The sequence below is a fragment of the Spermophilus citellus genome (genome assembly GCF_964194105.1).
Source record: "Spermophilus citellus genome assembly, chromosome: 10".
In the NCBI taxonomy this organism is placed as follows: Eukaryota; Metazoa; Chordata; class Mammalia; order Rodentia; family Sciuridae; genus Spermophilus; species Spermophilus citellus.
The window spans coordinates 36,090,806-36,116,102 of NC_138197.1; the positions used below are offsets into that span (position 1 = coordinate 36,090,806).

A 25,297-nucleotide genomic window follows, 5' to 3' on the forward strand; every position below is an offset into this window, starting at 1 on the left:
TCTACTTAGAATCCCAACCAGGGTTAGTGTCCTGTGTATTTGTTTTGGGCCCCAACCAAGAAACGCGAAGGAGAGGGAAGAAGACATTTTTAGAATGTTCTTTTGCTTTTAAAATGATCTTTAGTGTCACAGCACCAATTCAAAACCAAATATAACTTAGTCTTGCTTTCAGTGGAGTCTATTTAGGAAAAGTTTAGACACACACAGAATACAATGAAATAGAAAATAACTCTGTCTACCCCTATCCCGCGGTGCCCAGAACGCTGGGGGCGGGGCAGAGGGCGGTGCGCCGTGACGTCACGGCACCGACGCGCTGCCCCTGTGTTTTTGTGTTCTCTGCTCTTGGGGAAAGCCTCCAGGATTTCTCTACTTGGCCAGCGCCCCCACCTCCAGGCCAAGAAGACCCGAAATCCCCTAACAAACGCTGGGCCAGATAGTACTGCGACGGGGGCCGATTCTGAGAACAGTGACATTGGCAGAAGATAGCAAGACGCGACAGACGCAATCGCAGGCGAGGAAAGCAGGCCCTGTCCCGGGATCTTAGAAATCCTGCGGTCCACTATGAAGTTCCAGTATAAGGAGGACCATCCCTTTGAATATCGGAAAAAGGAAGGAGAAAAGATCCGGAAGAAATATCCGGACAGGGTCCCAGTGAGTATGCCGGGCGCGGGGAGGAGGAGGGGAGAGGGGCTGGGCGGGGGCGCGGAGGAGGAAGTCGTGATGGCTGCCCCCAGACACCGGAGGGTCTCCGAGGGAGGGAGGTCCCAGAATCACTTAACCCCCAACGCCCTTCATATTACAAGGGTCCCTGGACGTTCTCACTGCGGACCTTTTTAAGTCCGCATCCCCAGGACCGGTACCCATCTTTAAAGGTGTCCGCTTCTTGAGAGCGGAGCCTAAGCGTCGAGTGACTCAGCATATTCAGCACATGTGTAGGTTGAGATGTGCACCAAATTGGGCCGGTTTGTGCAAGAGTGACTCATTTGGGGGCAGATTCGCTACCTTTACGAACGCACGAAAATTACTGATGCAGTGGCGTTTGCTCCCATCGATTTCTGCGTTGGATGGTTTCCTAGGTTAATTTTGGTCTTAATATTTTGGGGCATGGAAGAAAAAAGATTCAGACGCCCAGATTCTTTCTTGTATTTGCTTAGGAATGGGGGCAGGGGAGCGCCACAAGACAGGCCCAGAAAACAAGGTCACGTTCTCCGCATAACAGCCTGCTAGCCTCACCATTCTTGGCTCCAACGCCAGGTGCGGCGACCGCAGGCCTTCGCCCGATACTGAGTGTGGTCAAACTACCCAGACCCAGTGGCAGGAGTGAGGCATTTTCTTCTTAGATTTGGGCCCCGATTAAGTGGTCAAAACTAGTGCAGGCGGTGAGGAAGAAAGAAGAAATATTAGGTGTCTTTCAGCATCCGGGCGCTTTTCCCTTTCCTCTCCCCCCTCCCCCGCTCACTTCCCTGTTTTTTTTTTTGTTTTGTTTTGTTTTGTTTTTTCCCCTAATGTAGACTGCGCAGCCAAATTGCAAGTGTGGTAGAGGGATCTAGGGCTACTGGATTTGGTTGATGGTGGAGCAGAGACCTTAAGGTTCTGCTCTGTATCTTCAAGCAGGGGCATTAGAATTAGTATTACCCGTAATTTAAAGGAATTATCTTGATTTTTTTTTTCTTGACGGTTAGTTAGGTACTCTTTGGAATTCCTGTACAATCCTTTCTAACTTTATTGGCCTTTTAGCTACCAGAGGATGCCTTGCACTCCTTTTTCTATAAGGAGGAGGGGACATTAGGGCTCCGCTGTTCTCCAGGAATTACACACATAAGGGTTTTCTGCAGAAACTGTGGGGAGGTAACCCTTACCTGATACATGATCCTTCACAAATTACTTACTTGTTCTCTGGAACTTGGATAACTATTTTAAAGGTTTTTCACAATTCAGTAATAACAGTCCCATTTTGAATAATAGTTCACAATTACAGCAAATTTTTATTAATACCACATGCCTTGCAGTATCTCATTGCTATCTTCATATTCATTTAATTCTCACACCATTATATCCGTATTCTACAGATGAAGAATCTGAAACACAGGAAAATGCAATTATTTATTAAAAGTTTGGCGTTGCTGGCCTGTGGTAGAAGCAGGAATTCCAACCTTGACTGTCATGCTTTGGGAGCCCTTAACCTCCATGCTGTATCATTTTAAAATTTCTAATGCAGTTTTATTAACCAGAATTAGTTAAATGTGCTCTGTATGCCTTACACTTTGGAGTACTGAAAATAGATAAACTGTTATTAACCTCAGGAGTTTATAGCATAGCCTGGTGCCAGTAAGGACTCTTAAGCAAAATGACTATCTTTTATTCTTTGGAACTTGCTAAGGACAAGTTCTATTCTTACAGTAGCTTTGCATAAATCACAAACTCTTGACATGTACCTGTTTGTAACTCTACTTAAAATTCCCATATATTTTCTCAAAACAAAGCTCTTCAAATTTCATTCATCTGCATTCACCCAGGGTATTTTAACTATTCTAATCCTCCCTGTTTACCTGAGAATGGTTTGCTGTTACCTCTTGTGCTTCTATGATACTTTATAAGTAAGACCACTGCTAAGATCTCATGGTCCCTCCAGTTATGCTTTAACTAGCCATGAGCCTCCCAACTGCTCATGACCTGCTTAGACCCTCTACTTGTGACGCAGGAAAAAGAGCTCTACTAAGAGTAGAGGTATGTATGTTGTGTGTGCATGCACGCTGGGACTAAACCCAGGGCCTTGTGTATGGGATGTACACAATGTACACAATCCACCTTTGAACTATACCTCCAGCTCCAGATATTTGCTTTTAATTCTGTAACAGGAATTTGCTGTGTCTTTAGGCAGAACCCTTAATCCTCCTTTGCTGAAGTGTCCTGTGTGCAGAATAGAATGTTAAACACTCTTCTAAAACCCCACTCTTGGTTGCTCATACAACCTGAAGTTAGCCCCAATAGTAGGTGTGCTTGTGCTTTAGGATGGGAGGAATTCATGGGATCTTAATAGCCACAATATATTGAAAACCTGCAGCAGCAGGACACTATTAGGAACAGGTTATCTATTAATATTTAAAAATTTGTTATTAGTACTATGGAGAGTTATCCACATTTTACAGATGAGGAAAACTGAGACCCAAAGTGTCAAAACATCTGATTCAGGATCTGTCATTGTGAGGAATAGAATTGATTTTCTAGAAACTTAAATATTTCTGATCAACTAAGGCCTTCCTCTTCCTCTTCCTGTTTCTTCCTCTCTCCCAACACCCTCCCGCTCATGCCCCTAGTTGTCATTATAATCAGCTTTGTTGCTCTTGTCCTATCTCCTCCCTTTGTAGTTTCCATTTTTTTTTTCTTGATAGGAGCTGCCAGGTCTCAGAGCTCCTGTGAGGAGCTTGTGAGGAGCTCTGCAAGATCTCAGAGCACAATGTTAGGCTCCATCTGTTATGCTTTGATTTTTTTATAAACTGTGCTGTCTCCTGTCCACCCTTATTATTGGGCCTTTGGTAGTTTGTCTTTGAAGTCTTTCTTTTTTTTAAATATTTATTCACAATACCTTTATTTCACTCATTTATTTTTTTATGTGGTGCTGAGGATCGAACCCAGGGTCCCGTGCTTGCGAGACAAGCATTCTACCACTGAGCCACAACCCCAGCCCCTCTTCTTTTTCTTTTTAAATTCTAGCTCATATCTGTATACCCTAGTTTTTATTTTTATTTATTTGTTTGTTTATGTATTTACCTTTTTGGTACTGGGCTTTGAACTCAAGGCCCAATGCAAGCTAAGCATATGCTCTACCACTGACCTACACCCCCAGCCTTCCAATTTTCTTTTTTAGATTCAAAGATGATTATGACCCCAAATATGCTCTTCCTGGTGTAGGAATCGTTTTCTCTATAAACACAAAATAAGTTTTTTTACTGCTTTCATTTATTTCTTTTAAGAGATTTTAGCACCTACATTCAAACTAAAATTTATGTTTAGTGAGTTCTTTATACTTTACAAAGCATTTCTACATAAAAATTATGAATTACTTAAGTTTATATCATATCAATACCATGAACTTGGAAGCTGTCTTTTACTCAATAGAATGCTGAGGCTCAAAGAGATTGAATGACCTATTGAAGATCATTCAGGTACCAGGAATACCTTGTTCAGTATTTGTTTCTGCTTCATTTAAATTTTTCATACGTTCCATATTTTATATCTGGAATGATTATATTTCCTAAACTAAAAAAATCTGGAATTAGTGGTTTTATATCAGATATTTTTGTATTTTATAAGTGTAAGTGTATAAAATAGTTTGATATTTAAATATCTTTGTTTTTTCTCTCAGGGAAAAAAACATGATCTTCATAAAAGTTGAAGATATAAGTATTATAGAAATACTTTAACGTAGACATTGAAAAGCCTCCTAATATAATCACTATTGCCTAATGATTTAATGTATTGACATTCTGTTATAACGTGTCATTCATTATTTACTTTTTTCCTTTAATAGTGTCTTGAACATTTCTTTGCAGTCATTCTTAAAAATTTTGGCAAAGTATGATATTTAAACATAACCTGTTTGTGTTAATAACTTCTGTTACTAAAACAAATATTTGAAGTAATCAACTTAAAAGAGAAAATGTTTATTTTGGCCTATGGTTTCAGAGATTTTAAACCATGGTCAGTTGGCCCCATTGTTTTGGTCCTGTGGCAGCACAGGATTTGTGGTGAAGCAAAACCATGCCCCTCATGGCTGGAGTGTGAAAGAGAAAAGGATTCCATAGTCCCCTTTTAGGACCACTCCTATGACTTGAACACTCCTACTTAGGCCCCACCTTTTTAAAGCTTTTGGCATCTCCCAGTAGTACCACAATAGAGAACAGGTCTTTAACACATGAGCCTTTAGAAGACATTTAAGTTCCAAACTGTAGCACTGTACCATTAATAAATGGCATTTTTAAAAAAGAATAAAACTAAGAAGTGATTAGAACCATCTGAGAAAACCCAGAAAATCTTCATTCTCTAATTAAATACCAGTGTCTTTTAGTGTCCCTTACAGATAATTCATAATTATTTAAAATCAAATACATGTTTGTGTTGGGGGATTAAAAAGTTGATGAGGCCTAGACAGTCTCACTTCCATCATTACAACTGTGGATGTGGAAGGAAAAACACCATGTTGGGTTCTGTAGTTTTTCATTTCCACTTCCCTACTCTCCATCTAGGTCATTGTGGAGAAGGCTCCGAAAGCCAGGGTGCCTGATCTGGACAAGAGGAAGTACCTAGTGCCCTCTGACCTCACTGGTAATACTCTTTCCCTCCCCTGACCCTTCATTTCATGACAAAATATTCTTGGTCCTTATCACATGCATGAGAGATGAAGAAAGCATGTGGGATTTTCAGAGTTATCTGATTCAAAAATGACATAATAGTTCTGTCATCTCCAGTTCCCTATACCATTCCCCATCATCATGTCTTGTTTGATTTAGTTACAGCCAAACAAAAAACTTTAGAGATCAGACATTCATCATTTAGACTGCTTTTAAAATTAAGCCTCGTTATTGTAATAGCAATTCATTCCCAAAAGAAAATCAGCCCATTTCTTGATAGTATTAAATTTTAGGAAATTCTGAACTAAATACCTTATCACCTAATGGTAATTTTATACAGGTTTTATAAATTGTTTTTGGAATCATATGAATATATTCACTCTCTATCATGAGACTTAATGGAATACCCACTGCATCCAAGATACACTGGAGATATTTCCATAGGTACGTTTGATCTAGAATTAATACATTCAAATTGACCTTCTAGAACTTTCTCAGCATTTTCAGGAAGAGGTTAGTTATTGAACCCATTCATTGTCCTAACACTGAATGTCTGTGCTGTGATTACCAGAGTCCAGTGGAACTCTATCATTACTTTGTCTAAAGTTGCAAGTGGGGATGGAAAGGGATTTCAAGTCAGTTTTAGATCATAATGAGAAGGTTTTGGTCTATATATGCACAGTATTCCCTCAGACTGAGGGGAAATACTAGCATTAGGTCTGCATTTGAGCAATGAGAAATAATTCCACTGTGGCGTGCCAGGGTCTACATAGGCTCTTTAAGTTTCACTTTTTGTTACTAAAGCTCTTGGAAAGTATTTTGCTCTGTTCAGATGATATATAAAGGTGATACTTAACTCTAGAAAATTAAAATAGAAATTTTTTTCTGGTACTTATCTTTCTACTAATCCTTTGTTTTCTTCTTGCCCCTTTTTTCCTTTTCCTTTATTCAGTTGGCCAGTTCTACTTCTTAATCCGGAAGAGGATCCACCTGAGACCTGAGGACGCCTTATTCTTCTTTGTCAACAACACTATCCCTCCTACTAGCGCTACCATGGGCCAGCTGTATGAGGTAATGGTTCTGTCAAAACAATAAGAACAGTCTGGCATCCGCTAGCTTTTGTTCCAGTGTATGTTGATAACACACCTGAGAAGTAGAGCAGGAGGTGTTATTTATCAGGATCCTCTTACACATGGCAGTATAAGGCTCCGCAGATGAGAGACCACTTGTCCTTCAGTGATTGAGCACCCTACTAGATATAATCCTTTTGAATTCTTCTCTTTCTTGACCATAATGTTTTAATCTGGATCACCTTTATTGAAGCAGCAGTAAATTGCTTCTGATAGAAAAAACTTGAAAAGTGTCTACCCTTCACAATTCCTGTTATTCTTGTTGGTAAAATATCATTTGTGAGAGAACTATGTATTTCAACCCCAGTTTATTATGTTATTCCCATTTACCAACATATCGGGCAAACGAACTCTGAAGCTAAAATCCTTAAACTGAAGCGGAATCTTCACAGTTTATTTCCATATAAACTCTGTGAAGAGTTTCTTAGGACAACCACATAGGGAAGATTTTCTTAAACTAAGAGCATGGAGGAGATTTATCATTATCTGGACACAGATAAAATAAAATTTAAAATTAAGACAAAGTCTTTAAATTTATTCACTTGCCTTAACAGATAAATTTAGTGTTATATGTGATTTGGTTGATTTAATGGCAAATGGTCAGAATCTAGTTTTAAGAAAAACTACAGTAAAGGACATTATCATACTGGGGATACAACCCAAGATTGTAACTATATTATTCCTTGAAGGGTTTCACACAGACTTCCTTCTCATGTGCTCTGTTAGTTAATTATATGAACATAAAACACTGGCCTAACCTTTATTCCCTAGCATACGTTCCCTCTGAAAATATATTCCACATTTGGTATCTTCGTTCTTTTTGCTAGAATTAGCTTTTTAAGGGTCATCATCTTCATATCCTGTGACCTGTGTGTATTCTTTTCTCCATCAAGACTTTTTTGTTTGTGAAGTTAGAGCTCAAAGTTGAATTCTAACTAACTGGTGTCTCTGTCTTTGTTGTTGACTTTTTCTTTTACTCCTGTTGTTTTTTGCAGTGCTGGGTTTGGAACCCAGGGCCTCCCACATGCCAGGCAAGGGCTCAACCACTGTGCTGTATGCCCTGCCCTGTTCCTGTTTTTAATAGGAGTTAATGATAACTTTCATACTTAATTTATAAGGTTGTGTGAGGCTTGGAATTCTAAGGATGATGAACGTGGATGTTTTCTAAACTGTCATCTTATCTTTTCCCTTAGGACAACCATGAGGAAGACTATTTTCTGTATGTGGCCTACAGTGATGAGAGTGTCTATGGGAAGTGAGTGGCAGAAGCCCAGCAGATGGGAGCACCTGGACTTGGGGGTAGGGGAGGGGTGCGAGTGGGGCTTGGGGGAAGAGAGGGAAGGCTCCCACCGTGGAGGAAACAGAAGGTGAAGACATCGGGAAACATTACACTGCACACACTGTCATATTTTCACATGCTCAATTGATGTTTTTTGCTGTTTCTTCGGCCCAAGGAGAAAGTATGTCAGAACAGAGCTGTTGAATTGACATTGACAGAGGAATGGGGATGACATAATTTCACAGCAGTGCTGAGAATTTTTGTGCAATTTTATAGGAGGTTCAGGAGGTGGGCAGGTTGAGGCCCAAAATGAATGCAGTCCAGCAACAGCTCCCATCTATTTGGACAGAAATTTCTTTTTTTTTTTTTTTTTTTTTTTTGACATTTACACAAGATGACTAGGGAAAGGGAAACAGGAATGCTTTAGGACTTGTGGTAGTAGTGGACCATACCTGGGGACCAAAATTATCCACTATAATGGAAGATTTGTAGCCCCTGATCTCTCCTATTTTTCCACTTCCACCCCACACTCCCATCCTCATCTCACACACAGATGTCACAGTATCACCCTGGTGGTGGCAGTAGATATCTACACAGACACTTAGATGGAGCTCTTTCACCTTTGGAAAATATAGGGCAGGCATGAAGGTGGTTATGATTATGAAGTAGCTTTGAATGCTTTAAACTGGAATTGAATGAGCATTGAGCATCTCTGACTAATTTGCTCTTTCTCTGGTATCCCTTATCCCACACCTATCTTGGAATTTCATGAGCCTCAGGCATTTCTAGTTACAAGCTAAAGACAGTTTTTTAGCATTTCATTAGTATTTTCCATGTACTGGGAAAGAGGTGTATTCCATATGGAGGGGGCAGATAGAGGAAAGACAGATTATCTTCACCTCCCATTCATCCAGAATTCTTGCTCCCCTGCTGCTGCCCCTTCAGTCTCACAGGCACTGGAATGCTATGTGATGGTCAGCTGCTTCCCTCCTTCAGTTTTCATCCACTGCAGCTGCTAATTAGAAGAGTTCCAGAGGGATGGCTTAGTAATTCGTGGGGATTTTATTGTTTTGTTTTTTTTCCATTTTGGGGTTCTGTGGGGTGGGGGCTGGGGAGCAGGAATTGCACTCAGACATGACATTTCAGTTCATCTCTGCCGATATTAAGGATTCTTCCTGTTGGGAAATTTGTGTTGTCTGTTCTGTCAGCTACAGGTTCTTGTATAATGAAGTCACTGCTGTCAGGCCAAGGAAATAAAATAATTGCTTATCTTAAAAATATACCCTGAATTCAGAAATGTTGCCTTTATTGGGTATGCGTTTGAATAGACAGCGTTTGTTCTTTGAAAAAAACTTTGAGTGGGGGTGACTGTTAGTGAATACTCACATAGGGTCAGGTGCATGTTTACTTAGCTCTCTACTGACCAGGTAGTTGCTATCTGAGGGTGAGTGTTATGTGAGGCAGTGTGCCTGGTGCCATGGTGATGCGTACACAATTTTCTCCTCTGCAGATAAGTGCTGTGTCACTGTTTTTCTGTAAGCTGAGTTGAAAGACTGCCTGCATCAGAGTATTGGGATGGGATAGGGTTGTCCTAATTACAAATGAAGATGTCTGGGCCTCGTCCCAGATTTAGCTGACTCAGAATCACAGCGTAGGTGTCTAATTTTGAACAATTTCCTCATGATTCTGCTGCACACTGAAGTTTGCTCTCTGCACCAGGCTCTGCTGGAAGTTCCAACCACGCTTTATTGTTTTCCACTACAGTTTGGACCATATAAGGCCACTATCTCCCAGAACAACAGATAGCAATAAGTAAGGCTCCTGGCATCAGAACAAGTTTGGTATCTTCTGACCATCTCAGAGTCTTTTGTTCATTGAGAAACTAGTATGTGGATCTGTGGGTGTACTATGGGGGTGCAAGTTGTATGAGAGAACAAACAACTGCAAAATGAGTAGAAACTCCATTCAAAGAACCTGAAACCCAATTCTAACTTTCTTTGATCTCTTGGCAACTGTATCCCCAGATGTTATCTTCCTCTGTTATCTTCTTTTAAGGAATATAACAAAGTTACCAAAAAGGAAGTAGGAATTAATAGAAGAGCCGTGGCAGGATTATACCACCCACCAAGCCATGCCGGATATATTGCTTGGGAAAGTTAAGTCAGGATGGAGAGGAAAAGAAGCAGCTCAAACCCAGAAAGCACCACATAATTTTTCAGAAAATGAAAAGCTCTGAAGGAATTTCAATCAAAGCATTGAAAATGGACACATCATTATTAACAAAAATATCAGGATGCTATTCTATAATAAAGCTGAAGAAAGCTAATATTTGAGTTATTGAGACATAGTCTATATTTTGAAACTAACAGACTTATCCACTATTGATGAATGAGATTGGATGAATGTTATAAAGAAAACATGGTGGATTCCGCCCTCCCTACATATCTGAAACACTCCTGTGGTACTAGAGATTGCAGGCTATGGATGAACCAAAGGGTTACAATGAATTTAGAGGCTCTGTCTCTCCCAGGAGGCCTTTGCTTATTTTAGTCCTACTCACCTCTATTATCCAGGTGGTAAAATTGTATCCTGAATTGGGGCATATTACATACTATTAGACCTGCTGTCTGATTTACGGATATATAATTTTACAGCCAAGTTCAGAGGCAAAGCCAAGCTGGATACTTCTATGCTTTCATTGGCATTTGGTCTTTTAACTGAATGTAGTGTTTAGCAGCACTACTCCCTTGCTTCCTTCTGGTCTAGCTTTTAACACTTCTTAGTGTTCTCAGGCCAAGTTGTGAGGCTTCTCATGAATTAAAAATAGTTGAGAAAGTGTCCTTCCATTAACTTGGACTCTGTACTCCATGTTCCATGTTAGATGAATTGACTTACTCCAGTGCTTCTGTCTGGGAATAAAGTTAAAATGGTATTTCAAAAAAATTGTCATTCATTTTTTGGAGGCCAATCTGACGTCATCCTCAGAGATGAGTGAGCCTTTAGCTCTTCCCATATACTTTAGTATAAACTTCTCAACTGTATGTGCATAACATATATCCAAGTTTGCCAAGAGTAGCTGATTTTCATGTGTTGTCCTGATGGACTTGGTACTGGTTCCTTTTTTCATTGTTAAGTTCACAAATAATCAAAACAGACTTACTCTCTCCTTTTACTTAATGTAGAAGTTGAAGCTGTCCCTTCTATGAAAAGACATAAACAGTACCTGTGTCATCCAGATTTAACACACACACCCTAATATGGCCCTTAACTTTGTGTGGAGACTAGAAAAAAAAAATTCCACTTGTGAAACTCTTATTTCTTTTATTCTACTTTATACAATTACCCCTTGTCCCAGTGCTGAATTGTTTTCTTCCAAACTTTGTGCATCATTTAAGGTTTGTAGATTATATTGTGCAATCAGAGTTAAGATTGCCAAAGAACAAAACAAATAATGATTAACTATGTCCAGTGGTAACTAGGCAGACAAGTTCACGGCCTGTTACACTCGCAACAGTCCCTGTTTAATGTGAATACTACCTCCCAAGGTTGTTTGTTGAAGTTCCCTGAGCACTGCAGTGGCCCTTTAGACACAGCTGTCAGTTACTGCCAGCTGCCTTGGGAATTTTACACTTTTAAGGTTACAACTTTATGCACTATTTGTGTCATTAACCCATTAAATATGATAGGTATAATTTGATTTAGAAGTTGTTTACAACTCTTGTCCATGGATACAGCATCAAGTTAGCTGTACCAATGAAAACGTTAAGGCATTCTTGTAAATAACATGGTTGGTAATTGATTTCATGTAATAATAGATGAGTGTGTGTGTGTTCACAATACACACAGACTTTCTCCAGCCAGAGTCTTGCATCTGCTAGGCAAGTACTCTTTTACACTAAATTTTAATCAACTCTTTCTAGCTGGGTTTTTTTTTTATTTGTTTGTTTGGTTTTTTTGTTTTGTTTTCTTTTTGACTATTTTTACTTTGACAGATTAAATAAGCCCCAGGCATTCATTTTCTTTTATTATTTTTAGATCTATGAATCTACCAAGTATTTTCAGGAACTGGTCTATTTTTCCCTTGATGAGTCAAGGTGGTCTCCTCAATTCAGCTCTGAGTATATCAAGTATTTTTTAGATCATGCCTGCTGCCCAATTGCCCACCCTATCCCTTCATTTACCTGAATATTATAACAGTGCAAGGTTTACATACTGTTTTGGTCAACGGCAGCCTGTGGTGTAACATCCCTGGGATGACAGAGATCCAAAATTTGTTTTTCTCAGTTATTTTAGTATATGGGGAAGAAAAAAGATAAGTAGTCCTTGTCCCAAAAGCTCTGAGACCATTGATGTAAGCTTATTTGCCTTATTGTGATACAGACCATAGCTCATATTCCTTTTTTTCTTTCATCATTACAGTTATGGACACTTTGGTACTTTGTAAACACACATGGCTGATCATTTTCCGGGTGTCATAGCAGGAAGTGATCACCTTCAGGAAGTCATGGAACACATTTCAACATGGGTGCAGGTGTGCATAATTTTCTACAGTGACTGACAAGAGACTTAAGTCATTCTGTACATTCAGCAGGCTCGTATCATCTATTCTAACAACAATGTATTTAAGATCCTTAGGAAATCTGTTTAGGGCACTTAGCTCCCAAATTTGCATAAAGTAATTCTGAATTCATCTCCTAGTAGGCTCAAAACAATAAGCAATCACTATTTTTTGCTCACATCATTCAGCAAAACAATAGTGATTGCTTATTGCCTGATTTAAGCAATATGCACATGGTATTCAAAGAATAAAAGAAACAGTCGTATTTTAGGTGCCTACATTAGTTAATTCCCAACCTCCTTCAGGTCTCAGCTCAGGTGTCATTCAAGGAGGTCTACTCCCAAGTACTTCTGTAATATTTCAGTATACCCACCCATTCCCAGCCCTCCCAGTCTTTATTACTTTACCTTTTGTCTTTTTTTCTCAGCACTGATCATCTAACCTAATTTTCTTGTTTATCATCTGTCTGCTCTCTAGATAGTAAGATTTAAGAAGGCAGAAACTTTCTATTGACTGACTTATACAAAGTGGTCAGCAGTGCCTGGCATATAGTTGGTGTACAAAAAAGAGTTTTCAATAGGACTGATAACAGGTAATTCAGTTGAGAAATTAATTATCCAGAAATGCACAAATTACGAATAGGTCATTCAGAGAACTTTGGGAACCCAGCAGTGCTTACTAAAAAGAGGACAGGAAACAGGTTGAATTCCAGTTCTGCCATTTGACTTGCTCTGTGGATGGACCAATTTATCACCTGTACAAATGAGGTTCAGAGTAGTTTTTCTATTGAATACATTGAGTAATTACATTACCCAGAAATGCACAAATATGTAATTATTCAATTTTGGGGGCTATTAAATAAATCCTTTGTAAGCCACTAAACACATTATTACATATTAAGAATAAAATAAATTCACTTTAAATTAAAATGGCAATAACTTAGGCTGCCTAGCAGGAATCCTCTCCCAAGTTTTAACTTTTCTTATTCACTGTTAATAGCAGATGTAGGCTGCAGCTTGAGCCAGGGAAAATGAAGCAGAATATGTTAACCTGGACATCTCAAAAAGTTTTCAGACTTGATGTGAAACAGCAGCAATGACTCTTTTCCTTTCTTTAGATTATTCCCTTTATAACTGATTCTTTTGATGTCAGTAGCTGCCCCCTATTCTCAAAGATGGTACTGTGGGTCTTCTTTTCCATATAGGTGAAATCTAGATGTGGGACAGAACAGACAACTTGTTTTAGCCTTATTAGGCTGGAATCAATATCATACTTTTTAAAAAACATTTTGATATTTTGAGCTACATAATATAAAATGCCTGGACAAATATAATGCTGTATACACACTAGCAATATAAACAACTTCTATTTATTTAGGTTTTTACCACCCAGAGCAGAAGAGACTGTAAAATGGTGCCTTCCAAAGAGAGTACCCTCAGCTCAGGCTCCTCTTGAATCCAGAGCTGCTCCCTTTCTGTGCTCAATTTAGTGTTGAGGAACAGCTAGTTAAGAAGGCAAGATCTGTGTCTTATTTTGCTTTCTTGGATTTTAAGAATATGTGGCACATGCCTTTAATCCCAGTGACTCAGCCTGAGGCAGTAGGATTACAAACAAGTTCAAGGTCAGCTTGGACAATTTGGCAAAACCCTGTGTCAAAATAAAAAAATAAAAAGGTCTGAGTATGAAGCTCAGTGGTAGAGCACTGGCCTAACAAGTACAAAGCCCTGGGTTTGATTTCCAGTAGTAAAAATTATATATAAATAAAACAGAAAAGAAATAGGGGCCCTATAAGATTTGCTAACTATGACTAGCAAAGAAAGCAGAGAGTGAAGACGTTTCTTGCCATTTCCTAACTAGCTGTTACCCAACACTTGACTGAAAATAGGAAGGAGAGGTGTTTCTGCCAACCAGCAGCTCTGGATTCATGAGGATGCCTTTTTGAAAGGCACAGTTTTATGATATTAAAGAATATTGAAGGAAAGAGATGGCCAATTAGATTTTCCAATACCACTTGTACTCATTTTTTTTTTATGAGGCTGGCTGCTCAGACCTAAGTTGTATATACAAGTCACTATGCTAGATAAATAATTTTTGACAATAAACAAGGGTGAATAGTATAATTCATTGTGACTGCAGGAGGAGGGAGATCAATTAGTTTTTCCAAAAGAAGATAATTAACTCATGTTGAATATACATAGTTAGATTTGAACTCAAGTCTCACTGAATTTCATGCATGGGTCCTCACCATGGTCAAAACAAATTAGGGCCTTTGGGTCCATATGAGGTTTTGATAGAAATACTGAAGATTTAAATGTTTCAGTTTTTCTTTGGGATGGTCCCCTCTCTTCTAAAGTTGCTTCTGCTTACTCTTACAAACAAGCCAGGTTATTTTACACCACCAACCCATCACTCACCTTGCTCTCAATATTGATTATCCTTCTCTGTCTGACTTGCCTGGTGGTCTCTTTTCAAGAGCACCTCATGTATGAAAGTTAGAATTGACTACAAGTGACATAGTAGTTGTAAAAGATAGTTTATTATGTGCTATATAAAAGCATAGGTTTGGAATGAAAGCTGTCTCCTCAGACACAGGCTGTCCCTATTTTGTGTTCCCCACCAGTTGGGGGTGACTTTCACTTGAGCAGTCACAGGCAACATTTCTGCTTTGATCAGTGGGTACAACAGGAGGATAGATCAGCTTTTCTTAAGGAAGTTTCTCTGAAGCATCTAAGACGAGTTTAACTTACCCCTACTAACTAGAACTTAGTAACACAACCATAACTCACTGCACGTAGAGCTGGAAAATCTCTTTATTCTAGGTGGCCAGTTGTCTGGTTCAGAGTTTTATGTATATGGATAAAAAGCATAATGGATTTTTTAAAATGTATATATAAACCAGTACCTAACATCTCCAATAGTCTCTTGAAAATTGCAGTGTAATTCTTTTTACAGTCACTGTATCCTATATCAGTATTTTCATTAAGGCAACCATACATTGTATTGACTATTTGTTGGATTGCCTCTTTTGTTTTGAACCTACATTACTTCTCAAATTGCATTTTTGGTCCTGCAAGGACTAGGACTATTTCTATTTGTCTTCAAGCCCCAGAATGCCTCAAAGCAAAGGAATGTGAGTGACTAAGTATATGGATGAATATACCAAGAAGTAAGATTTACTTACTTTTAGAGTATTAGCACCTCAGCTTTGCAACTTAATCTAAACTATTCTCCATTAAATATTAATTGTTTAACCAAGCAACTGGGAATCCTTTATCATGGTGAAATGGTTTTTAGTAAGTTAGTCAGCTTTCTTTTGCTGTGACAAAATATCTAAGATAAATTAACTTAAAAGAGAAGAGGTTTATTTTGGCTCATGGTTTCAGAGGGTTCAGTCCATGGTTGCTTGGCCACATTGCTTGAGGTCTGTATATTTATGGAAGAAGCACAGGACAGAGAAGGCTGCTCATCTCACAGCAGCCAGGAAGCAAAGAGAAAGAGAGGAAGGATCCAGGGGTTCCAATAACCCTTTTAAGGGCAGGTCTCCAATGACTTAACTTCCTTCCACTAGGCCCCACCTCCTAAAGGTTCCAAGGTGATCAAGCCTTTAACACATTAAACTTTGGGAGATAAAATTTAAGATCCAAGCCATAACAAAAGTTACATGGGACAAATACTGTGAAAAGAATTTAAAGTGTTTTTGTCATCGTGATGTAATGATAAATAAATCAATGTGTAGTAATTACATAATAAAATGGCATTAATCTTAAATTCCCATGGTTAGGGGCTGGGGATTGGCTCAAGCAGTAGAGCGCTCGCCTGGCATGTGTGCGGCCCGGGTTCGATCTTCAGCACCATATACAAAGATGTTGTGTCTGCCGAAAACTAAACAAATATTAAAAAAAAATTCTCTCTCTCTATCTCTCTCTCTCTCTCTCTCTCTCTCTCTCTCTCTCTCTTTCTCTCTCCCTTTAAAAAAAATTCCCATGGTTAGTTTATTCCAAGACTTGTAAGAGACAGTTATTTTTATGAATAAGCCTACTTCCTTTCTCTGCCCTTTTTTTCCACCTTGGTTAAGTCAAAGTGGCCTAAAATGGTGGACATTAAATGAAGTTAGTACTTTAAACCTGTATCTTGAGCCTTTCTTTCTTCTTATAAGGAATTTGAGACAACAGGTAAATGATTTGCATAATATTTCCAGTTTTAATTTCAACCTTTTTTGAAAGTTAATTATTGGCATCTTTTATACTTAATGAACACAATTGTATGAGTCATTTTTAAAAGACAGCTGATGTTACATTTTTTTCTAAACCTACCACAGGAACCTACACAAATAACTAAATATGAAGGTAGTAGACAGAATCATTAAAAGTTCTAAAGAATCTTAAGAGTTGATTCAGAAGAGGTTGTCGTTTTCTCCAACTACAATGGATTTCTTAGGCAGACATATAAAATGGAGACTGGATTTCCCTTCTCTACACGGAGCTCTAAATCATTATGCCAGTTAGTTAACCCTACAAATTTCAGTTTTCCTCATTCATAAAGCAAAAATAATGCCTGTTTTGCAAGAGTTTGTATCTTACATATCTTTATATTATGTGTTATTCCTTAAATGCTCTTCCTTTAGATACGTGTCCTCTGTTACCTGGAGTTCCTTAAAATCGGGATTATGAATAATTCATTTTTGTGTCCCACTAGTGCCTGGCTCTTAATACATTTTTTTCTGAATTTAAAACAGCTGTGCAATAATTAAAACCAAAGGAGTGTGGGCTGTTTTCATATCCTGCTTACAAATCTAAAAATTCTCTAGCTACTAGGTAGGTAAGGCATTTTGGGAAGCAAACTTAAGCCTTCAAAGTCATGTAAATTGTCAAATCCAGGATGTAAAATGATAAGTTGTGTCCTTGATGTTTCCTAGTACAATCTGTCTTTGCTCCTTTTGCTGTGGATTTGGTGCCTCTCAAATAGAGGCAACTGAGTTTTGGTGTTTTGTTTTGTTTTTTCCTCCCAGAAACCTCAAGATTTTCCAAAGATTTATCTAGAATATATAATAGATATCCCTCTGACTGTTTATATGGTAACATTATACTAATTTTGTATGGTAACATTCTCCCAATTTCAGTTTATCCATTCTTTTCTTGAAGGGTCCTCTGAAACTTTCCATCTAGGTTAGCTTCCTCTGTGCCATACTTGTATAAGTTTCTTTCTTCATGGAACATTTAAATAGTTCAACACATATTACATAGGGCATTTTTTTCTGTCTTTTCCTCTCAATAGAATCTTAATTTATGAAGGAAACTTCCACAGTGCATTTGTAAACTATTTTTCCTTCGTTGCCCAACGCAATATTTGGCATCTATCATGAGTTTAATAAATTAAAGTCAAATGAAAGAACTCTGCAGTGTTTGAGTACTGGGCAGCGGGTTCATTTGTTAGGAGAATCTGTTTCAATATCATACACTCAAGGCTTCTCTTCAGGATGAATTTTCAAAAACTGTGTTCTGTTATTGACATAAAAATATTTTCCTTTTTCCATTGCTTTGATGTATATTTAATACTTTATTTTATTTATTATTTATTTTTATGTGGTGCTGAGGATCGAACCCAAGGCCTTCACGTGCTAGGCAAATGCTCCACCGATGAGCCACAACCCCAGCCCCTGCTTTGATGTATTTTTAATCTCCCAGTTTTCCTTTGTATCTAGGGTTGCTGTAACAAATTACCACAAACTGGGAGAAAAAAATACATATTTTTCTCACAGTTCTGAAGACTAGAAAGCCAAAATCAAATTGTTGGTGGGGCCATGTTCCCCTTGAAGTTTCTACGGAAGGGCCTTCCTTGCCTCCTGGAGGCTTCTAGTGGCTGTTGACAGACATGGCATTCTGTGGGCTTCATTCCAAGTGATGGAATAGAGTGCCAGTCTCTGCCCTCTTTGTCACATGTCATTCTACATTCTGCCACCACCTGGCTTTCTTATGAGGACTCCAGACAATGGATTTGAAACTCATCATAGTCCAATAAGATCTGAACTTAACTATTCACATCTTCCAAAACCATATTTCTGAAAAAATTCACATATCAAAGAACCAGGTGGACTTGAATTTTGGGAAGCTGCTATTCAGCTGACTATAACTACTAATATAAATTTATGAGTAATAGGATAATGGACGAAGATTTTTGAACCTTAGGGAATGTCATATCCAAATGCAAGTTTTTATTCTGCAAAATCACTCCCCTCCTTTTTTAAAAAAGTAAATGCAAATGTATTAGCTTCAGAATTTTAGAAAAGCATCTGAATGTTTAATAATGCTTAGGTATGTCTAATATTTTTTCATATCTTAATATAAAAAGTCTAAAGGCATAATAACTAGTTTTAAATTTTACTAGTTTGTGTAAAGAACATTACCCACACACTAAATTGACTTCATGCACATTTCTTCATAAATGCCTACTATGCTTATTATATTTCATTAACTTGTCCCTCAAATGAACAAATATGAACAATAAAAATACCATGAATACATTGCATGGTTTTGTGTTCAGGTTTTACTCATTTCTCTTCTTGAAACATAAAATTAGAAATGCACTTATTAATCTTATATGAGCAACATCAGCACAAGTCCAAGAGGAGGGGAAAAAATGGAGTAATTGCAAGAGTGTAGGCAGAAGCTTGTCTTGATCTGTAGTTTCTTCTAGAACATTGAAGAAAATGGCACTTGGCCTTAACTGGGGAGGCACACCCACAAGCATGTCTCCATGGCTGCCGTCAATACAGCTGCTCTTCAGCTGGATACAGCACCATGATTTCCTTTCCTGCAAGGCATGGCGCCCTGCCTAGTTCCATGCCATTGACAAGGCAGCGGGACATTCCACTGAAGAGGCAGCCAGTGGAGGCAGAGAGGTGGATCTGGCTTTTTTTTTTTTTTAAGTTCCTGAAAATAGTTGCAGTATTCTCATGAACTATGCTCATTTGAAAAACTGAAAACTGTCCTCTGTAAATATTGGTTGTTCAAGCCCATCCCTCTGGTAAAACAGAAAATGTCTCCTTGTGCTTATCTGTGGACAGAGCCTATACTTGCTCTTGGACAAGCAGACCAGCACCTTGTTCCATCCCAGATCACCTTGGAGACAGACCTGAGTTAGGGGACAACTCTTGAGTTATCAAATCATTGTTTTAAATTAACCATTGATTTCTCTCAGCTGCAAATTGATTTGTGCTGATTCCAGCCAACCTACTTGACCACTATATGGATAAGTACAAACATAATGCTTATATTTTACAAATCCTTTTAAATTTAGTTGCTCTGTGATCCTTACAACACACTCATCCTTATTTTCTCTCTCTCTCTCTCTCTCTCTCTCTCTTTATTTTTCCTAATAAGGAAACATTTTCAAAGGGTGTGTGTGGACAGTAGATCAGGGTTAGCCAAACATCTGCCTTTCTCATGCTAATTGCAGCTGTGTAGGATTGAGCAAATGACATAATAGTAAAGCTTCAAGCAAAATTCTTGACTCTGAGAACAAAACAGAACTGAATGAAGTGTTTTTCCTTTTTAATGTCCAGTGAGGAAATAGGCTTAGAGAATGTTTTAGCTTTTCTGAGATAATCAGCTTATAAGGATGAAAGGATTGTTTAGGTTCACAGTTTCAGAGATTTCAGTTCATGGTCACTTGGCCTGGTTGCTGTGGGTGTGTGGTGGCACAGTACACCATGGCAGCTGAAGTGTGTAACAAAGGAAGACTGTTCACCTCATGGTAGTTGAAAAGCAAAGAGAGCAAGAGAAAAGGGGCCAAGGTCCTAATATTACTTTCAAGGGCACACCCCTAATGACTCACTTTCTCCCACTAGGCCTTACCTCCTAAAGCTTTCACTACCTCCCAGTAGTGCCACAGGCTGAAAACCAAAGCTTCACACGTGAGCCTTTGGGGGACATTTAAGATCCAAATCATTGCAGAGGGTAAAAACATTGATATATATGATTTCATTCCTAGTTATTGGCAGAGCTAGATTCTCATCCAAATCTTGTACTTTAAATCCAATGCTTGTGCTTTATGGTGTAAACAGTCAAAATCCTCTCTTCTAGCCTTGTAAGATATATAGTACATAATTGTTATCTATAATTACCCTACTGTGCAATAGTACAACAGAATTTCTTCCTCCTATCTAACTGTAATTTAGTAATCTTTGATCAACTCCTCCTTACTGCTTTCACCCTCTTCCTCTTTAATTTGATTCATAATGATGGGATTTAGTTTCTTCCTAAAAGCATGTGTTAGGAGTAGCAAGGAAAAAAAAAAAAATCCAAGGAGAAGCTATATCAAAAGCTCATCAATGAGAATGGGGTGGTTCTTCAAGCAGTCTAGCAATTCTCAAATTAAGAGTGTGTCAGGATCAACAAGAAAATAAGCTAGGCACAGAAAAATATCACACAATCTTACTCATTTGGCATGTAAGTTGAAAGTAGAATGGTGGTGACCTGAGTCTGGGGAGAGTTGGAGGGTTGGAAAGATAGGAGAAGTTATCAATGAGTGCTAAGTTACAGTTAGGAAGGAGTAAGGAGTTCTGATGTGCTATTTTACTGTACGGTATAGTGACTGTAGATAATAATATACCATATATCTGAAAAATCTAAAATAAAGCATTTTGAATGTTTTCACCATAGAGAAATGAGGAATTTGTGAGCATATAGATATGTTTAACCTGATTTAGACACACACAATGTATCCATGGATCGAAACATCACATTGATATGTATAATTGGATATTTCAGTTAAAAATACATTTAAATTAAAAAATGAAAGGAAATCTAAAGAAAAAAATCTTCTGAGAAGTAGTTTGAACTACTTTTGCCAAGTCTACCCTCCATTTCTTTTCACCCCATAGGTCCAGAATGGGGCTGAGAATTTGCATGTCGACAAAGTTCCCAGGTAATGCAGACGCTATAAGTCCAGAGGCCACACTGTGAAAACCATGGTAGTAGAAAACGTACTGGAAAATTCCTTCTCTGAAACATCCCACCACCATAAGCCTCAGTGAGTCATCAAGTATAATATGATTAAGCAGTGTTTCTTTTGAGATGCTTCATGTGTCTGAGGCTATATACATCAGATTTGCCTGGACTGCTTGTTAATCAGGGGAGAATGCTGTTCATCACTCAGATTTACTAATGTAACTCTTAAAGGGGTAAAGAGAAAACAGGATTTTAAAGAAGGTATTATGTATGCAGATGAATACTTGAGAGCTTGGGGAAACAGATTCTACTTGCCAAAGAATGAGAGAGATTCACAATGAGTATAAAAACAAGTCTACAGTACAATTCATCTAGGACTAAAAAGGAAGACCATGGGATTGTCATTTGGGTTATATTTTTGTAGAACAGATTTATTGAGACATACCTATACAAGGGGAAGTTTTAAGATGATCCTTCAGGCTTCTTTTAATCTTCTAATCATTTTGGAAGTTAAATAATATTGATTTGTTACAATCTGCATATAACTGCTGTTATCAAAGGTTTTATTTGTTTATTCTCAAACAAAACAATCTTTGTCTTTATAGCCACATTCAATTAAAATCCATGTGCCCTACTGAACAAGGTTAGTTATATAGTGTTTTCCCGTCCTGGCTGCACATTACCACCAATGACAAGCTTCTAAAAACCACTGATGCAGCTGAGAGTGTGGCTTGGTGATAGAGTGCCTACCTAGCATGTACAAGGCCCAGAGTTCAATACCAAGTATCTCTCTCTCTCTCTCTCTCTCTCTCTCTCTCTCTCTCTCTCTCTCTCTCTCTGTCTCACACACACACACACACACACACACACAAACACACACACACACAGTCAAACCACTAATACTCTGGGGAGGATCTGGTCACCTTTACCTTTTCAGGTCCCCAACTGATCTATGTAAGTAGGATTTTGAGTAATTCAAATGGATGGGTGATGATTGTGGAAATAGAAGTATGTGATGGTTAATTTCATGTGTAAACTTGACTGGGCTATGGGGAGGCCCAGAGAGCTGGTAAAATATTATTTCTGAATGTGTTTGAGGATGTTTCTAGAAGAGGTTATCATTTCAGTTTTTAGACTTGAGTAAAGAAGATCCACTCTCACCAGAGTGAGCATCATCCAATCCACTGAGAGCCCTGACAAAAAACCTGGCAGAGACTCTCTTCTTAATCAGCATCTCCTGCCCTCAAACACTGGACACTGAAGCTCATGGATCTGGGGACTTTGAGATCCAGGATTTACACTGTCAACACCATTGGTTCTCAAGTCTTGGATGTGGACTGACTGACTTCACTGGCTTTCCTGATTCCTCTCCTTGCAGGCAGCAGATAGTAGGATTTTGTTAGCCTCCATAATTTCTCAAGCTAATTTTCATAATCTCTTGTCTCCTCCCCTCCACTATCATACACACACACACTTTTATATTAAATAAAATAAATGAATCCGATTGGATTAATTATATATAACTTAATGGTTGTTTCTCTGGAGAACCTTGACTAATATAGAGCTCACCATATGAGTTTGCCTTATTTTAATTCTAAGTAATAGATGTACAGTAATCCGTGGCAGATACATTTTCTTCACCATCTATTCTTACAGTGCTTCAGAATCTAGTTGGTGAATTCTATATCTGCTACAGAGGAATGGAGGCATTAAGCGTTTGGATTCTTTGTCCATCTAGAAGAAAGTAAGCCACCTATCTTCTATCATCTGTTTTGTATTTCCATCTGCCTGAGCAACTTTGATAAGCTAACTTGCAAGGCAGCTCCCCAGCCCCTACTCTTCCCTCCCGCTCTACAGTTCGAGGCTAGATTTCCAAAACAATTCTGATAACTGTGCCTTGGCCACTAGAAGGCAGGCCAGATCCATTTAGAACTCCCTCCAGCCTCATTTGTCACTGGCTCTATCATTTCCTCTTTTGGATCATTCTGTCATTCATAATTCTGTGTGCTTTTCTGTAAACAAAAACCACAGAATCCTACCAATAGAAAAAAATATGTGAGATCATCTTGTTAATTGTCAACTTTTAAAAATTTTCCCCCAAAGGAAAGAGACACATTACACACTTTTTAATTGTTAGCCTTTCTAGTTTCTCAGCATTTAGATGAAATCTGAACACTCCTTGGTCAAACATGTGCATGTACTTTTGTTAAAAAATTAAATGATGCAGAAACCAAAAGGGAAATTACTCAAGGAAATGAAAGCATTTATAAAAGAAAATAATAAACATGATTTATCCCCTCATTTGTTTTGCTTAAGTTAGGGAAAAAAGTGGGGAGAGGGATAAAAAAAGACTTGTTTTTTTGCTGTATTTTGGTTGTTTATACCATGCAGAGTATTTGCCTCTATAAAAGGTGAGTTGGCACAAACAACTCACATAAAGTTTTTGTTGATAGACTCTCGCTGCTATCTGAGAAGCAGGTATCAATGATAAATTCCTTTAAATGTCTCTGTTCACAGAACTGACTTTGCTTTCATTCTCTTAGTCTATAGGTTGTTATAAATTAATGAAGAACTTCCTCGTGCTAAGGTAGATGGAGGAGGAAAAGATAGGGAGAAGGAAAAGGAATATTTCTGGAACATCTTTTCTCAAGCATACCATACTACTTTTTTTATTTGGAGCTTAAGATTTTTAAGGATGATTTAAAAAGACTCAACTACCCTAAGCAACTCAGTAAGACCCTGTCTCTAAATAAAATATTTAAAAAAAACGGCTGATGATGTGGTGGTTAACCTGGGTTCAAAAAAAATATAGCTAAAAATTTTAAAATATTAAAAATTTAAAAATTTAAAATATTAAAAATTTAAAAATTAAAATATTAAAAATTTTAAAATAAAAATTTTAAAATTTTAAAATATCTATCTTTAATCACCCAGTTAGAGATCATTGATTCCTTTCATTCTTACTCTGAATCTCAAAAACTTTCATTTAATTTATAACATGAATTGGAGTTAGTATTGTTTTTGTTGCTTTTTTACTTAGATTTTGTAATTTCTTTTATTAGACATAGTTTCGATGAAGCCCAAGATCATTTCTATTTTTTACTCATTCAATAATTTCATCACTAAACAAATATTTATTACTCACCTCCTATATATCAGATTCTAGGCTGGTAGACACACAAAAAGTATTTGTGTGTGTGATGATACACTTTTAGAAATAACACTCTGAAAAATATATTCTGTAAGTAAACTGAGAAATAAGCAGTAGATGTTCATACTCTTAGAATCTAAAAGAGATGATTTAATATGAATCTCAATGAGAAATAAATTCGATATGGTTAGTAAGAGATAATCAGAATCATAAGAGAAAAATATCACTGACATAATGATTTATATATATGAAACCCATCATAGAACCAGAAACATACTGTCTGAAATAATCTGGTGTACATTAGCTCAATAAAGTGATGCATTGAAACTTAGTTCCTGAAATGAGACAAAGCCAACTGAAGTGAGTCTAAATTAGATTTTTTACCTATACCATGTATTGTAGTCATTCTTCCATGTAGAGTTGTGTAAATCTGATCTAACAAAAATCAACAGTAGGTGGAATGAAGGTTATGTTCATGGTCTCTGTGATCTAGGTTTCTCCAGTCCATTTGTAATGAATTTGAGTTGCTCACCTAATTATTATAAAGTTTTTCAAGAGGCTCAACACTTCTGGAAGTCCTGACTAAGGAGAATAAATTTCATCTAAGATTTCTGTTTTTATCTTGTTTTAGTTAGTCACTTAAACTGTTTCAGCTTAGTTTAATGAAAAAGATGCAAAGATATTTAATATTATACTACTAGGCTTCTTGTGGATCAATAGCCAAGGAGAGAGAAGGGATTCAAGGGTCACTCAACATATCAAAAGTAGGAAAATATATTATAAAGCAGACAAACCTAATTCATCTCTAGGAACATGGGTTCTAAGAAGCCCAGATACCATGAAGACGGCAGAAGAATAGCTTTGTCCAGGCCAAAGGACC

At 37.8% G+C, this 25,297-nt stretch overlaps 2 protein-coding genes across 4 annotated transcripts in view; both read left to right on the forward strand.

The window, feature by feature from the left end:
• Window positions 1-306: 306 nt before the first annotated feature.
• On the forward strand, window positions 307-9,042 carry GABARAPL1 (GABA type A receptor associated protein like 1). The gene is made up of 4 exons (XM_081311014.1): window positions 307-651; window positions 5,247-5,325; window positions 6,304-6,422; window positions 7,675-9,042. Exons 1-4 carry the CDS (start codon window positions 562-564, stop codon window positions 7,738-7,740), a joined length of 354 nt encoding a protein of 117 aa, XP_081167140.1. The 5' UTR covers window positions 307-561; the 3' UTR covers window positions 7,741-9,042.
• Window positions 9,043-10,986: 1,944 nt separating this feature from the next.
• The window catches only part of LOC308658450 (killer cell lectin-like receptor subfamily E member 1), a 34,375-nt gene continuing 20,064 nt past the window's right edge, over window positions 10,987-25,297 (forward strand). Inside the window, exons 1-2 of one of the 3 annotated variants that reach the window (XM_081311147.1) lie at window positions 10,988-12,291; window positions 21,200-21,348. Coding sequence is in view for 1 of the 3 variants with exons in the window: in XM_081311146.1 (XP_081167272.1) it covers window positions 12,282-12,293 (12 nt within the window). In the remaining 2 variants the exon portion in view is untranslated. Of the gene's footprint in view, window positions 12,294-21,199; window positions 21,349-25,297 lie in introns of all 3 variants that reach the window. The other 2 variants (XM_081311146.1, XM_081311148.1) reach the window with 2 other exon arrangements.